At 38.8% G+C, this 16,272-nt stretch overlaps 1 protein-coding gene across 3 annotated transcripts in view; it reads left to right on the forward strand.

The window, feature by feature from the left end:
- The window catches only part of XPO4 (exportin 4), a 106,977-nt gene that overhangs the window by 66,655 nt on the left and 24,050 nt on the right, over nucleotides 1-16,272 (forward strand). For all 3 annotated transcript variants that reach the window (XM_019530184.1, XM_019530185.1, XM_019530183.1), the window contains exons 10-17: nucleotides 1,007-1,149; nucleotides 1,272-1,417; nucleotides 2,855-3,032; nucleotides 5,102-5,261; nucleotides 7,094-7,263; nucleotides 11,997-12,171; nucleotides 12,775-13,068; nucleotides 15,449-15,629. In XM_019530184.1, the coding sequence (XP_019385729.1) occupies nucleotides 1,007-1,149; nucleotides 1,272-1,417; nucleotides 2,855-3,032; nucleotides 5,102-5,261; nucleotides 7,094-7,263; nucleotides 11,997-12,171; nucleotides 12,775-13,068; nucleotides 15,449-15,629 (1,447 nt within the window). The remainder of the gene's footprint in view (nucleotides 1-1,006; nucleotides 1,150-1,271; nucleotides 1,418-2,854; nucleotides 3,033-5,101; nucleotides 5,262-7,093; nucleotides 7,264-11,996; nucleotides 12,172-12,774; nucleotides 13,069-15,448; nucleotides 15,630-16,272) is intronic.

The raw sequence follows: 16,272 nt of genomic DNA on the forward strand, positions 1-16,272 counted from the left end.
CGTAGCTCTGCCCCAGCTCCTTGCAGCGATGACAGCCTGGTTCAGAGCAGGGACAGAGCCGTGATCCACTGCCTGCACGCCCCTGCCCAGAGCATGCAGGCTGCAGATAACAGCTCTGCCTTGGCCCCAACCAGGCTTCCCTCACCACAAGTTCCCAGCGGCTCTGGAGCAGCCCCCTGCCCTGCCACATGCCCTGTCAGTGAAGCTGGGGCCAGCCTTGCACTATCACTGCGGCTGGGGTCTCCGTGGTGAGCAGCCACCGCCATGCAGGCAGGGGCCGCTGGGAAATGGAGTTTGCTGCTGGCTGGATCTGGCCCATGGGCGGGACTTTGCCCACCCTGGTACAGAATATAGTTTTTAGCTCTTGTAGTCCTTCTTTGCTTGAATTTGACAGCCAGTGTAACCATTCAGTCAGTCACAAATTGTATTTATAAACCCTCATAAAGACTGAACTATTTTTTTTACCTCTAAGAAGTAATACTCCTTAACAGGGTTTAAAACAGAGGAGTGTGAAGAAGTCAGTTTGCTTCCGTCAAGGCTGTTCTTATATAGATTAACAGCTTCAGTTTTTTAGGAGTATGCGTCCTTTCTCAAACAATGCAGTTTCTCAAGTTGAAAGAGATCTGAAGTTAAAATGAAAATGTGTGTGTTGTTCAGTGAAGTTGGGACTTTGGAGTTTTTATATTGTATATTGGAGTACATATTTTATTAATTTACCAATTCTTCTCTTAATTATTTGACACACATCCTGGGGTATAGGATGTAACTGTGTTGGTTTAAGGACATAGGCAGGCAAGGTTTTTTGGGTAAATCCAATATCTTTTATTAGACCATCTCAAATACCTAATAAAGATATTGGTACATTTAAATTGTTTCTACTTGTGGCCTTTCTCCTAGAACACCTTAAAATAAATAACAGAAAAGAGATTTTTAATAGTATTCCTGACAAGATTGAAATGAGTACAATGCTAATTGATTACTTCTAACTTCTTTAAAATGAAACCAGACTGCCAATGGTGTAGCCTCTCGTGAGGAAGAAGAAATAAGCGAACTGCAGGAAGATGACAGAGACCAGTTTTCTGACCAGCTAGCAAGTGTTGGCATGCTGGGAAGAATTGCTGCAGAACACTGTATACCTCTTCTTACAAGGTACAGAGTAATTAATAGAGCTCGTATACTTTTGCTTAAATAATCTGATTAAAGTCTCGTGTTAAACAAAGTTTTTGTTTAGTTAAGGCAGCTGCATTAATTTTGTTATTGTCTTTTTTCAGTTTATTAGAAGACCGAGTGACGAGGCTCCATGGTCAGTTACAAAGGCATCAGCAGCAGTTACTTGCCTCACCAGGATCAGGCTCAATTGACAATAAAGTGCTTGATGACCTGTATGAGGATATTCATTGGCTTATTTTAGTCACAGGTTAGTAGTAAGTTTTAAACACAAAACACTCAGATACAGCTCCTGAAACTGGAGTTCCTCAACCAGACCTGCTTGCGTGTCCATCAGCCTGTATAGCTAATCCTTGTAATTGAGAATATGGTCATTATGGTTTTTTATGGTTATTTTTCATTGCATGTATTCTTTTCACACTAGAACAAATGAGCGTATTCTTTGTGCTGTAGCTAGACAGATAACTTTCATTCTTCATCTTATTTCCTTTATGTTAACAGTCATGGGGGTATTTTTTCTTAAAGACATGCTAAGCAACCTTTTAACAGAAGATACTACATGTTTTTTGTTAACTCCTGTTTTTATCATATGTTTTTGACTGATTCATTCTGAAAAATATTCAGCTAAAATACTTAACTCGTTAGCATTAAAAAAACAGGAACTGAGACTGCTTGTGAGTATGTGATACAAAGGATTTGGTATGGCTACATAAGTCATGAATGGCAAAAACCTGAGCAAGTTATGCTGGGCATCCTATATAGAGTTCCAGTGAAATACTGATGCAACTAAAATGGCATCTGCATTGTGCCTGATGCTAAGTAGGTTTGTACATTTTTACTCTCATTAGTGTTGTCTTTCATATCTGTTCATGAATCCAAATTGCTTTACTTACTCTGCCTGTGTCCCAATGGCAGAAATAATGGAATAAAAACATATTTAAAAAAATAAAACAGGGTTTTATCATTTTAAATATTTTACCTCTTAATAATTCCAGCTCTTGATACAAGTGTATTGATACTACTTGTGTAACCATACATTAATCCCATAGGATTAAGTGTGTATCTCTAGGTCTGATGGGTATGGTATCAAACTCAAACTGTGATAAAACCAGGAGTGAATATGCTTTTTCCTGGACAACAGATAAGTGCTTTAAAAATGCCTTTGTCTACTTGATGTACATTTGCAAAGGAAATAAGGAAACACTGGTTTTTCCTAGTTTGTTTGCTGTGCTTTTAAAAACTGCTTAGAGGCGTAGAAAGTTAGCAATGCAGAAATTCCAACTGTGGATTAACAAGTGGAATGCAAATGAATTATAGCTGTAAAATCATATTTTTCACATGAAGAAAGCTGAACAAAGCAAGCAATTTAGTCATATATAAAGTCTGACTCATTTGTAGACATAAGCTATAGCATCTGCTGCTGAATGGGGCACTATTTCTGTATTTTATTTGGTCATTACGCTTTCAACCTGGTTTTTTATTTATAATTTTAGGGCTGCTGCTTCCATTTATACACAGAAAATTGATGTGTATAATTAATATTAAGGTACTTACTAGTTAATGTTAGGGTTTATACAGATTTTATGTCAGTGACTTGTAATATCTGCTATAAAGTCAGAAGAGAATCCAACAAAAACTTAACCTAGGTTAGTGAGCTTTTGGTGACTTACCTTCTGTATCTCTTAAGGCTACCTCTTAGCTAATGATACTCAGGGAGAGACTCCGTTAATACCTCCAGAAGTAATGGAATATTCCATTAAGCATTCAACTGAGGTTGACATCAATACAACACTTCAAATTTTGGGATCTCCAGGAGAAAAGGCCTCTTCCATCCCAGGATACAACAGAACCGATTCTGTCATTAGGTAAGAATGTATTACAGTCTGTTAGCATAAATTATCCCACAAATTTACATAGACAGAAACAAATCTTGAATATTGATGGCTTCAGATGTAGAAAGGAGAGTAGATGTATTAACACTGGAACAGAAAAGAGATTTATTTTGCATGAAATTTAGAATGGGTAATGGTTTATCAGACTGGTTATAACAAATGGATTGTAAGGAATGCTATAGAAGGGGTAAAAAGGTGGTAAGAATTGTAGGATAAAATAAATAAGATTGTTTTGTGATTAAATTTGAAGCTAAAGGCAATTCAGTGGTCTAGAAAAAATTTGTTCTGGAAACGATGAAAAATGGAGCAACACAAGCATCAGTGAAACTTGGAGTGCTAAAGTTGGAGAGCTGAAGTCAGCGGATGAGTAAATAAAGAATCATGAGGAAGAGACCAGACAAATGATTGGAGAGAGATACAATTAGATTTCAGCAGAGATGGGTGGATTTTGGTGCTACAAGTGCCTTTGCTAGTAAATACAAAGATCCAATACAAATGTTTTCTTTCCTTGAATTATCATAGTGTACAAGAATAAATCTTATTTGAAGTGTGAAGATAGAATTGTGTAACTGAATTAACTGTGTAATGCCTTCTATAGAACAGTAACAAAACAAGTAGTTTCCAAATTATAAAATGGGCTTCTCTAACAAGAATAACCAGTACTTGTGATTGCTGCAAGAGTAGCTCAGTTGGCCCTGAGTGCAGAAAGAATGTTGTCACTTGTACGTGCACAGTAACTGGCCTATTTTAAGGAACAGTATGAGAGCTACAAAAGAAACTTCTGTCCATTTTTAGAAGGAGGATGATACCCATAAACCAGGGTCCCAAATGTTGGAAATTAAAAGTAAGGCATGGCACATTATACTCTAATGGCTGTGAAAGATGCTGTACCCTAGTTTTGTTTTGTTTTGTTTTAATTTCTGTCTTATGTTAATCTTAACCAGGAAGCTAGAGATGGCTTTTTGTCTCCATCAGTTCCCTGGATTGTCAGGTGCACAAGTTATATGGCAACATTATACTTAGTCCCTGTACAACAAAAGAGCACTCTGTTTTTCAGTGATAATTTTTCCACGTAGCTGATAAGAGGCAATGAAAGCAATATTTTCTACTCCAGCATTCTGTAGTGGGGAGAGAATCTGGGCTAAATGGGGAGAGTTTGGAGGTTTGTTGAGAATTGGGATGGAGGGAGGTGTGTTACTCTTATAGCAATCAAAATAAGAAGAAACTGTTTACTGCTCTGCATTTGTGTTGCAGTTTGTACCAGGCTGCAAAAACTGTACACCTAAGACTGCCAAAAGTTTGTAGCTAAGGTTAAGTGGGGGAAGGGGAAGAAAGGGAAAGGTATCCTGTCTGTAGAGTACTTGGCATCATTCCAGTTGGACAGCTTCCTATTTCCCCTGATGTCAGAGCATTGGAGAGCATTCTGTGTACTGCAATAATTTTGGAGTCTAATTTCAAAGTCAGAGCTGTTCCCCTTTGCCACCTTGACTTCAGTCTTAAACTATTTCTGTCCCATCCCCATCCTCCTGTGTAAAGAGAGACTATTCATAGAGACTGCTTACAGATGTAAAAAGAAACAAACCAAGAAAAGCTCCCCAACACTTTACTTTAAACTCTGTGCACCCCCACACTGAACCCAGCGCATGCCCAGAAGAGGCATCACATTAGTTGGATTCACTCAACATCTGTCTAGATTGTGGGGCTTTTTTGGTAGTTTTATCTAATAGCTGATTGAAATAGCTTTAGATAAAAGTGACCAGAAAGCCCTGCTGAAGCATCTGATCTATGCAGATGCTGCAGAACTGGGCCAAACCAACACACTGGTTATTCCAGTGAGGCATTTCTTAACATTTGTAAGTAGCCAGAGTGTTTGCATGACTGTATTGAGGCATAAATATTTGGGCTTCATAATTTTTTTTCACTGTATTCCATGAAGAACAGAAAACTTTGAGACAATGCAATGTTGGGGAAATTGACCCTACTTAAAGGGAAAAAAACATCCAAAATCAGTCATGTATCTTAATTGTACTTCATATCTGCAGGTTATTATCTGCCATCCTAAGAGTTTCAGAAGTAGAATCTCGAGCAATAAGGGCAAATCTAACACACCTTCTGAGCCCACAAATGGGAAAAGATATTGTCTGGTTTCTTAAGCGCTGGGCAAAGACCTATCTCCTAGTGGATGAAAAGCTGTATGACCAGGTAAGAACAGAATTGCAGTTGTGATTGCAATAATTGACTAAATAATAGGCAGTAATACTCTTTAATGAAAGTAGATGTTGATGTGTATTTTAAACCTCAAGTGTCAGGGGTTTATAACATGCAAATAGTTGTTTATTTTTAAAACTCAACATACACATTTGTAGTCTGAAAAGTGGGCCCTTTTCCCAAGGAAAAAAATTAAATAGTAAATGTCCACACTGGTGGGTTTTTTGTTTTGTTTTGTTTTTTGTTTTAAATGTAATTGTATAGGGTTTGACATGGAAAAATTTCTGCTGTGTGGTTCCATAGGTAGAACATATTTTTTGCCAAAGTTTTGGCAATCATGATCCTGTCTTTCAATCTGTGATGTCATCTGTAGTGCAGTGATTGTGGTACATTGCCTGGTAATACAATGGCTAGGGAGGGAGTTTGACAGTGATTCTTTAATGTCTTTCAACATTTTTATGTATTTTAAATGAAGAAGGGTTAGGTGGACCAAAAAAATCCATTAAAATTTGAAATAATTCTCTTAGCTAATAGATGTTACCTTATATTGTTATCATTTTCTTGTCTCATTTATTGTGTTCTATACTTACATGTCATGCACTGCTGCTATTTCAGTTGCAAAAATCTGTGGTGTAGGGGTAGTCTCTTATGCTGCTAGCACAGTACTGAGTACAGTGCAAATTTAACACAATTTGGACATCTGGAAATAATCATAATATAACCGAAATATGAAGAAGAATAGATGCTCTCAGTAAATTATATAAAATAATAAAATAAAGATTACCAAGAATATTTCTACCATCATTTTTTGTGATCATATAGTTTTATATGATGAAAATAACAGGAAATTTGAAATTGAGCATGCTCACAGTGTACTGATATAGAGTTTCCTGCAAAAAGTTATAATCAAATTCCTGAGACTCAGTTTTTAAGGAATTTATTTTGTAAAGAACAAGAATTTTTATTTACCTGGAATTTTCAGAAGAAACAGATATTAACATATCCAAGTCTAAGGATAAAATCCTTCCCCAGAATATTGCATATGGAACAAATTCCAGGGACCAGCTACAGAAAATATTCACTACAGCCATGACAGATGTGGAAAAAAACCCCAAAATAACCCAACGCTTTACCAGAACAGGCATTGCATCAGTTTGACTTGGCTCACCCAATGTCTATATAGATGGCACACTTCAGCGTGGCATTTTGGTGCTTTTATCACAGCTTGCATGTGTTCCTTGATTGAATCAGCTATTGGATAAAAGCAACAAAAAGCCCTGCTAAAATGTGCAATCTATACAGACGTTGGGCAAGCTGGGGCAAACTAACTCATTGCCTCTTCTAGGCATGCACTGCGCTCAGTGTGGGGGTGTGCCAGGCTGAAAGTAAAGCATTGTTTGGTTTTTGTGTTTTCCTGTTTGTAAGCAGTCTATGTGATAGTGCGATATCTTGCAAGGCTCCCTTTGGCTGAAAACTCTAGAACTGCTCGGCTTGCTGCTATCAGATTCTTCAGTCCTCAGGAATTTTTCTTAAAGTGCTTATGGAATTCTTTTTTTAAGTGTTGAACAAATATTGGTAGGGTGAAAGCTAGATGTTAGACATGTAAAGTTGATTATTGTAATAAAGTTGAAATTGTTTTCTGCTTTTTGCCATTGCACTTAAAAGTAGGTCTCGTTTGTAGCCCATTTTTTAAAAAAAAAACGTTATCAGCAAGAATTTTGTGTTTTAAGGAAAGAGGGAAGGTCTGAAAACAGGTTGCTGTTTGGTTGCTATATATGTCATTTTGCATATTGTAAACTTCATTTATTTAATTCTTTTTCTTGTAGATAAGTCTGCCATTTAATACAGCATTTGGTGCAGATACCGAGGGTTCACAATGGATTGTGGGTTATCTGTTAGAAAAAGTAATCAGTAACCTGGCAGTATGGAGTTCTGAACAGGATCTTGCAAATGACACTGTGCAACTGCTAGTAACATTGGTGGAAAGGAGAGAGCGGTAGGTTGAAGATCTATCCAAGCCCAGACTTTTCTTTTTGCATCTTTTAAAATTATATTGGGCCAAAAATAAGACAAATGCAGTATCTCTTACAGGGTATTTATGGTTGTGCTTCTACAACTGAGATAACTTGCACTTTCTTTTGAGAATTAAAGCATTAGAAATTCATAAGCATATAATGTAGATTTTTATGAACAAATGTACACACGTTCATACAAACCAAACAGCTTGCCTTGTGTTCCCTAGTTTTCAAGTAATAAGCACCTCCCAGGTTACATTAATTTGTTACCAGCTTTATGCTTCTCTAACTCAACTGATGTAAGTGGAGTGTTACAAGTATAAAGCTAGTATAACAGTGGGGTTTTCTTTTGTGCTTATCACTGTAGAATCTGAACACTTCAGAAATTGTAACTAACTTATTTTACAGGAGCACTGTAAAAATGGGGTGGGCATGTTATTCATACTTTACAAATGAGAAATTTGAGGCACAGAGGCACTAACGTATCTACTAATGGTCGTTTTCCAACATCAGTGACACCTGAGGCCTAGCACAGTGGTCAGCAACGTTTCTGGGCAGAGTGCCAAAAACACCTAAGCCTTATGGGCTAGATACATGGTTCCAACCATCCCTTACCACGCCCCATGCCTTGCAGATAGTATATTGATATCATCTGCACTTTACAAACTCATCAGGGGGGCCTACAAACTCATCGGGGGGGGGGCCAGCAAGAAATGTTTACCAGGGTGCCTGTCGAAGTAACTAGAAATAATGGTCACAAACTGGAAGAGAGCAAATTCAGATTGGATATCAGGAAGAAATCCTTTATGGTGAGGGTTGCCAAAATATGGAATAAGATTCCAAGGGAGGTGGTGCTGTCCCCTTCCTTGAAGGTATTTAAAAGGAGATTGGACAGGCACCAGGGCAGGGGGTCAGACTCGATGATCTAATGGGTCCCTTCTGACCCTAACATCTATGAAACCTTGACTTGGCATATCAGGGGCAGACAGTTGGGGAACCACGAGGGGTGGCAGTGCATCCCTGGCCCCTTCCCCCACTGTCTGCCTTGAGGCATGCTGCATGCATGCCAAACAAAATGTCTTTGCATACTACATTCTGGCACCTATGCCAGGGGTTGCCTACCCCTAGTCTAGCTTATTACACTTAATATGTTCAAAGCACAGATCAAAATTACTGCTGTGATTTGTCAGCAGTTCCATAGATGTGCCAGGGTCTCAAGTCAGGCACTCATATTGGACAGGTGACTAATTGTTTACGTTTCCTTACTTTTAGGTAACAAGTACTCAAAAAATATTCTTTAAATGGAAGTTTTATGTGTGTGTATATAACTTGCTCATTTTCTAAATGGCTGTAAGCCCAGGTTTAATAAAAGTTTGAATGAGAGAAAGGGAGAGTGAGCTTGGAAAAAAAAGGAAGCAGTATTGAAGGGGGGGTCTGGAAGGAAGGAGTGGGTAGAGTGACAGAAGTGAGATAATGGTTGTGGCAGGAGTTGCACTAGAAGATTTGAAATATGAGATTCAGTACTTAATCTTTCTATACACACAAGTATTAGATGCAACAGAAGGACCACCTCCTGTTATAGGTTGGCTGGAGTGGTCATACTGTGTCCTCTCATGAGATTTAGATTTAGATTGAGTCTTTCCTGTGGTTGAAGCATGCTTACCTGAAGACCAGTAGAAGTGGCTCAGAAATGAACTTCCTTCTCATTGTTTGAACTTTGTTCATTTCTGGGCCACTTCTACTGGTCTTTAGGTGACCAGGCTTCAACCACAGGAAAGACTTACCATATTTACTTGAATATTAGATGGTCCTGATTATAAGACAGTCCCCCAATAATCAGATTCTGTATATAGAAAATGTGTAAGTTTTTTATATTATTTTCCAGGTATAAAATCTAATTATTGAAGGCTTGTCTTGCATTTGCAACCTCCCACTGTTATAGCAGGGAAAATAAATCTGGGGGGTCAGGTAGCCCCTTTGCCCTCTACCCCCAAACCACCAACTTCTTTCCCCTGCAGCCCCTTTCCCCCTTCTTACTATCAGACCCTCCTCTCCCTGAGCACATGGAAGTGAGGAAAAATTTGAAAAAATGGGCCTTGAAATAAATATAGCTGTGGCAATTTACATATAATACCCGTAGAATTAGTTCACCCAGAAACGATGCGTTTTACCTTTTTTGAAGCTGCTGCTGCAAGTTTTAGTACAGATACTCCATAAACACACTTAAGTAGTGCTTAGCACCTACTTAGAGTACAAACTATACATGACATTAGTTCAAAGCCAGAAGGCTCATGATTTATCATACAGTTCATTGGGCTGTGCTTCTCCAGCATTTCAAGCCATAGTGACCGCACGGCTCAGCGCTGCTCAGTATGCGTGTGTACCTCAGATAAACCCCCCCCCCCGCAAAGGATCCATGTGTTAATTATCTCAGTATAACCCCACTCATAATTAGGACCAGGTGATCTTGTCATGAGTCCTGGGGGCCTCCAGAAATTTAGGTGGAGATGAGATGCAGGGCAACCTGGTCTGCTTTCACTTCATGGAGGGTGGGGCCACACTAAACATATGCAAGAGGCTGGGAGAACGGCTGACAGAGGGATTCAGGATGAACTGTTTGGGGCCCTGTTAGGTGATGTTTGCAAAACGGTTAAGACTGGTGAAGAAACAGGAGTCATTGGACATGGAAAAGACAGGTGCAGCCTGGATGTGGGAGTGAAGAGAAAGTCACTGTATGCAATGTAATGGCTCACCATGCCTTTAAAAGGAGTTGGCACTGTGGGGGGACTATGCTCAATAGTCATTACCACATCTTAGTCAGATGGGCCAGGTGACCTATCTTCAACCTTGGAAAAAAAAAAAAGACTGTGACCACGTAGCCGGGCAGGGGAGACACCATGATCAATCAGGTGGTTTTTCCAGGGCAGGTGATTGTCTCTGATATGTCCTTCATTGGAGGTCTATATTGAGCAGATTCTTTTTGGTGTTGGGTGGTGAAACTGGAGCTTGCTCCATCCACTCCATGCATTGACTAGTATTCCAGTGCTTCTAGGACCAGTGCAAAAAAAAAAAAAAAAAAAGGTTCTGTCAGCCTTTTTGGCACCAGGTAAAGGTGTCAGTGCTTACTCTAGTCTTTTCAATTTCTGGCCTAGTGTTGCAGTATCTCCAGGCTGAGTGCCTGTTCCTTCCTGGGAGAGCAACTGCTGATTTATTTATTTATTTTAAGGGCCACAGAGGATGTTTGCCTCATATGGGCCATGTACTTTATAGTCATGCTCAGTGTTGGCTACATTTTAACCAACTTCATAGTTACTTTTCATTACTAGAGCACATGCTATCTTTAGCAGCAGTTCAAAGATAGGCAATGTGTATAATGCAGTTTCCTTGTATGTGAATGTAAGACCAAAGGGCTTTTTTCCCCATATTGATTGGTGATTATATTCAAATCAAGTTGATTGCGGGTTATATTCATCTTGTATTCAAGTGAATACAGTAGTTTACACTCAGTTCTTGCAGAGAAGTAGTGGTGGCTCCCATTAATCCAAAAAATAGCTTTTTATATTGGCAACTACTGCTGGTCAGAGAAGGAAAAAGACCATAATGCAAGAGGGCCTCATGCAAAGGTGTCTTCCTAGGCTGTGCTTTATCTTAATCTAACTCTGTTAGGAATTTGTCCTTGAGCAGAGGCAGCTATGCACAGTAGACTCTAAGGCAGGGTTTTATTAATGGGGGGTCAGCATTTGCAACCCAGCATTTACTGCAAGTTGCCAGTTCCTGACTGCCACCCCAGCCCTCCCATATCTATGTAGAAGGCTGCCTGCCCCTCACCTCCACCCTATGAATGTAGCCTCTGCTGAAAAACATGCTGCTGAAAATCATAGTAAAGAATGATTTGGAGCAGTTCATTCAGTGGGTTGGTAAATAGGCTGCACAAGGAGGGTGACACCAGCCCTCCACATAGAGAAGGGGACTGGCAGCAGGGGTTTGGCATGCCTTTAGCAAAATGTGGAACAGATTGGATGGCTGGGGGGGGCAATAGGGAATTTGTGCATGATAAATAAACTGGAGGCTAGAGTCACTCCTAAGTGGACCAGATCCATCCCAGAGGCTGTGAGTACAGTGGGGTACTCTGAACAGAAATGACAGAAGTTTGTTGTCCAGGAGCCTGCCTGAAGAGTCTTGCATGTATATGAGATGTCCTGTTGTTTTTGATATTTACAAATCAGATCATAAGGGAATGCCACAAGAGACCTTGCTGATATTTCCTTTTGGCTAAACAGCACATGTGAATAAATAGGGTTTTGTTTCACATAATTGGAGACATTTGTGAATCCTCTTACATTCAAGGCTCAGAGTGCCTTTCAGAGGAAGAACAGAAGCAGGAACAAACTGCTGCTTAGTTCTCTCATCACATAATGTGCGACATTTTGATTTTGATGCATGCAATATGTGTAATAAAGCGATTCATGTTAATCTACAAAGTATTTTCCCATTCCTTGGTTCAACATCTGTAGAAGAACACTCAGAGTAAATGTTTGTAGCTGTCTAAAAATAATATGCAAATAAGATGAAATTAAGAGAGTAAGGAAGAATATAAATTCTAGAAAAAGTACAAAAACTTAAACAAGTTGGTAGCAAGGATAGTTGGGAGAAGCACTTGGCTTGTATGTGTTTATAAAATGTTATATGATTAAACAATTTCTTTTTCATTTAGGGCAAATCTAGTAATTCAGTGTGAAAATTGGTGGAATTTAGCTAAGCAGTTTGCAAGGCGAAGCCCACCTCTCCATTACTTGTCTAGTTCTGTGCAAAGAACACTAATGAAAGCATTAGTTTTGGGAGGTTTTGCTCATATGGACACAGAGACAAAACAACAGTATTGGACTGAGGTAAGACTTCTGTCGCATGTCTTTCAGCAGGTAATAAAACTGAATTTAAAGCATCTCTTCTGAATTCAGCTTTGCTGTGGTGCATGGAGATTTATATTTTGAACATCTTTGAGAGCTTTAAATATTTTCTGTTATGATTGTTACTTTTATGATTGTTATGATGAAATATGCAGTTGCATGTTTTATCAGCTTTAAAAAACAAGGACAGTAAAATAACAAATGGGATACTGACATATTTTTCAAGCTTGCACATCTTAAATCAAGATGTCCCCATTTGAAAATTTTCACTGATTTAAAACTATGATTGCAGTGATATGTGCTTACTTCCAAAACCAGTTCAGATTAGTTTAGTTATGAACACTGGCTTATAGCTTGAACATGAACAGTGAGACTAAATGAAAGGTAATGACAGGTTGTAGTATATTACAGGTGGTATGACTAATATAATGAAGACTCATCTTTGTTTCCTTAATGATCTGTATCAGAGAGAAAAATCTGTGGATTATACTGAATTTGGGAGATATCCATTTTCTCTGGTATTTGACTAAGTGTGTGTAAAACTGGAAGAATACACTTATACTTTAAAAAAATTTTATTCTATAGGTTCTTCAGCCACTTCAACAGCGATTCTTGAATGTGATAAATCAAGAAAACTTTCAACAGATCTGTCAGGAAGAAGAGGTGAAACAGGAAATCACTGCCACACTAGAAGCACTTTGTGGCATTGCTGAGGCTACCCAAATTGACAATGTAGCAATCCTCTTTAATTTTCTAATGGACTTCCTCAACAATTGTATTGGATTAATGGAGGTGTACAAAAACACACCAGAGACTGTTAACCTCATAATAGAAGTCTTTGTTGAAGTTGCACATAAACAAATATGCTATCTTGGAGAGGTAAATACTGCCAAAGAGGGGAGGAAAGGGAAAGTGTAAAATAATCATTCTCTGAACATAGTAAGCCTGAATGTTTTTTTAGATGCTGTGTTGGAAGAAAAGTTGTACAGCTGAGCTCTCTTGAATACCTGTAGAAGAATGGACATGTGTAAACATTCCCCAAGAGATTAAAACAACCTTCTGATCTTTTAAAAGAATGCATCTACTAATTTTTAATTTTGATATATATCCAAATGTAATCTGCTAAGGAGCATACCACAATGTTTATACTCTAAAAAGTGATAAGTATCTTTAAAGGAAGACATATTCAGTGCAACAAGGACATCCAGTTACAGGTTTCCACTATAATAAAACCTAAGCACATTGACTACAGACAAGGAAAATGGAGGGCATAATGCACAAAACATTTGATATATTAAATTCACATTTTCTAGTCAGGGGAAATGTGTATGTGCATTGTCTCTGCAAAAGTAATCTAACAGGATAGGGCATATCCTACTAAAATCGGCCATAATTTCATCAGTTGTGGAGCTGGACTAATAATGAAACTGAAGTGCAGAGCAGGCTGGTATGTGTGTGGTTTCTTTTAAAAAATGTTATACCACATTTAATTTTTTCTAGAGATTAATCTAGGGCACGGGTAGGCAATTATTGCGGGTGGAGGGCCGCTTACTGAGTTTTGGCAAACCATTGAGGGCCGCATGACAGGCAGCCGGGGCAGATAAATATTAATTTTCTCCCTTTTTTTAGGGGCCCCACAGGCCGAATAGAATGGCCTGGTGGGCCACATCCAGTCCACGGGCTGCATTTTGCCCACCCCTGATCTAAGGGAAACTTTCACTGCTTTTTCCACTGATGCAAATCCATAACATAGACCCATTGTATTGGCGCTACACTAGTAAGGTACCAGGAAAGTTGGATCAGTGCAATGCAAATTCTCTGATATAGATAAACTGTAGTTATTACTGTTAGATCTGCACTAATATGGTTATAGCTACAAAATGCTTGTATCAACACACTCTTTAGCTTTTGAGAGAATATTATAAGCTGTTTCATGATATGACAAGAAATGTTGGCCTGTTCCAAACTATTCTATGTAGGTAGATTCTTAATTTATAATCTTGTTACATCTAAAGAACCTGCCAAAGGCAAGGTTATATTATTTTAGTGTTGGAAGACACGTCAGGGTGGCGCCTTAGAGACTTGACTCATTCAGAGGTGCATAAGCTTTTATAGGCAACAGCCTATTTTGTCACAGCATTTGACGATGGTATGCTGTTCCTGTGAAAGCTTATGTACCTCTTTATTGGCCTCTAAGATGCCATCTTGCCTTGCCTTCTGCCTGACTTCAGACTAACTTGACCAGCTACCTATTTCTATCATAGGTGGTAAAAAATTAATAAATGGGCATGATACAGGTTTCCCTCGTTTTTATGCAGGTTCTGTGTGTGAAAATTTGCGCTTATGTAATAACCCTTTTTATACCAAAAATTCATTATATGCGAGGTAAATTTGCTCTTAGGCAATCAGTGTGGTGGAAGCCTGCAGTCAGCTGCTTTGTATGGCACATTTGTGGGAGTGACGTGCACCAAAATATAGTCTCCTATGTGGATCTGTGCTCCTCACTAGTCTGTGACACGTGTTTCTTTAGTTGCCATCCCCATTATAATGGTGCCCTGTGCTTGTGTATACTGTCTGCTGTTGGTGAGCACCAAAATTGTTTTGTAAAAGTGGTTGAAATGGGTCTAGGTGTCAGTACAGTCGAGGTCTTGGAACATATCCCTATTTGTTACATTGTCAAGTGGGTTCCCTTTATGTGAATTTGAGTTATGCACCATTTTCCAGGAATGCATGTACAGCATAAAGTGGGGGAAACCTGTATTTATATTATTACTTGGGGCAGGGGGGTGTCCAATATATGACTTGAAGGCCAGATCCAGCCCACATTCAACCTATGGGGCTTCTCACTATGGCTGCCAACAGTGAAGGAGCCTCTGTGTCAGTGCCAAAAGTGAAGGAGCTAAACACTGCCACTATCACTTAACCCCCCTGACTCTTTCAGCATAGCAGCTTTGACAAGGGGGGTTGACCTGGCTGTGGTTTTAACTATTTGGTTGCTGTTGCCAACACAGTAGCCCTGGTTGCAGAGAGAAGCCCCACGGGCCAGGTCTGAAGGTGGGTCATAAAGAATGATGTAAAGAATATCTATTGTTTTGATGTTTTTAATGTCAGTTATATTATGCTAAATAGTAATGAATAATAGAACTGAAATTAAGATAATTGATATACTGTCAGCCAAGCAGAACCAGGCTAAACACCAACCTAAAATATTCTACTTTTAGAATATAGGATTTTACTTTCTATTTTTTCTCTGTTGCAGGCCAAAGCCATGAATTTGTATGAGGCCTGCCTAACTTTGCTTCAAGTGTATTCCAAAAATAATTTAGGTAGGCAGCGCATAGATGTTACAGCAGAAGAGGACCAATACCAGGATCTTCTTCTTATTATGGAGCTTCTTACCAACCTTCTGTCAAAAGAATTTATAGATTTCAGTGATACAGGTAAGAAGGGATTTTAAGAATTGGTGAGCTATAGGGTGGTGTTGAGCTGAAATTATGGCCTGTAAAATAATTGTCTTTGGTGGTATGAGTAATCATATGAATTTTTTAATCAGCAAAAAATATCATGGAGTGAGAGCTACTTATCTCAGCACTACTTATCGTATAATTCATATCGTATAATTTCTTTTAACACTTCCAAAATGCCCTTTTATATTCAGTACTGAATAACTTGGTCTGAAGCAGACAGAGCCTCTAAAGTGCCATTGTTTTGCTTCTAGATATCAGAAAACAAGCACAGTGAATTCAAAATAAGGACTAATTGAAAAGAAATACACTTTTGTCTAATACCAGGTCTTGATTCTGTGATATACTCTATTTTCTAACGTCTGTTTACTTTCATTTGTATGAGAGAATGCTCAGAAACTTGCCTGGAAGGGCAGTTTTACATGCAACAGAAATTGGCCGTTTTTGCTGTTGGATGCATCACACTGTATACGTATGGGGATTTCTTATGATTTAAATAAGTTTGCTATGTTGCAAATTAAACCATATCTGCATGTAGTTTAGTTTTCAGTGTAGCTATTTGTAACATTGCAGTCTTTCATAGCTCACCCCCACCCCCTTTCTCCCCGCCACAGGAGAG

This window comes from Crocodylus porosus, unplaced genomic scaffold, assembly GCF_001723895.1.
Source record: "Crocodylus porosus isolate Cpor-Errol unplaced genomic scaffold, CroPor_comp1, whole genome shotgun sequence".
Taxonomy (NCBI): domain Eukaryota; kingdom Metazoa; phylum Chordata; order Crocodylia; family Crocodylidae; genus Crocodylus; species Crocodylus porosus.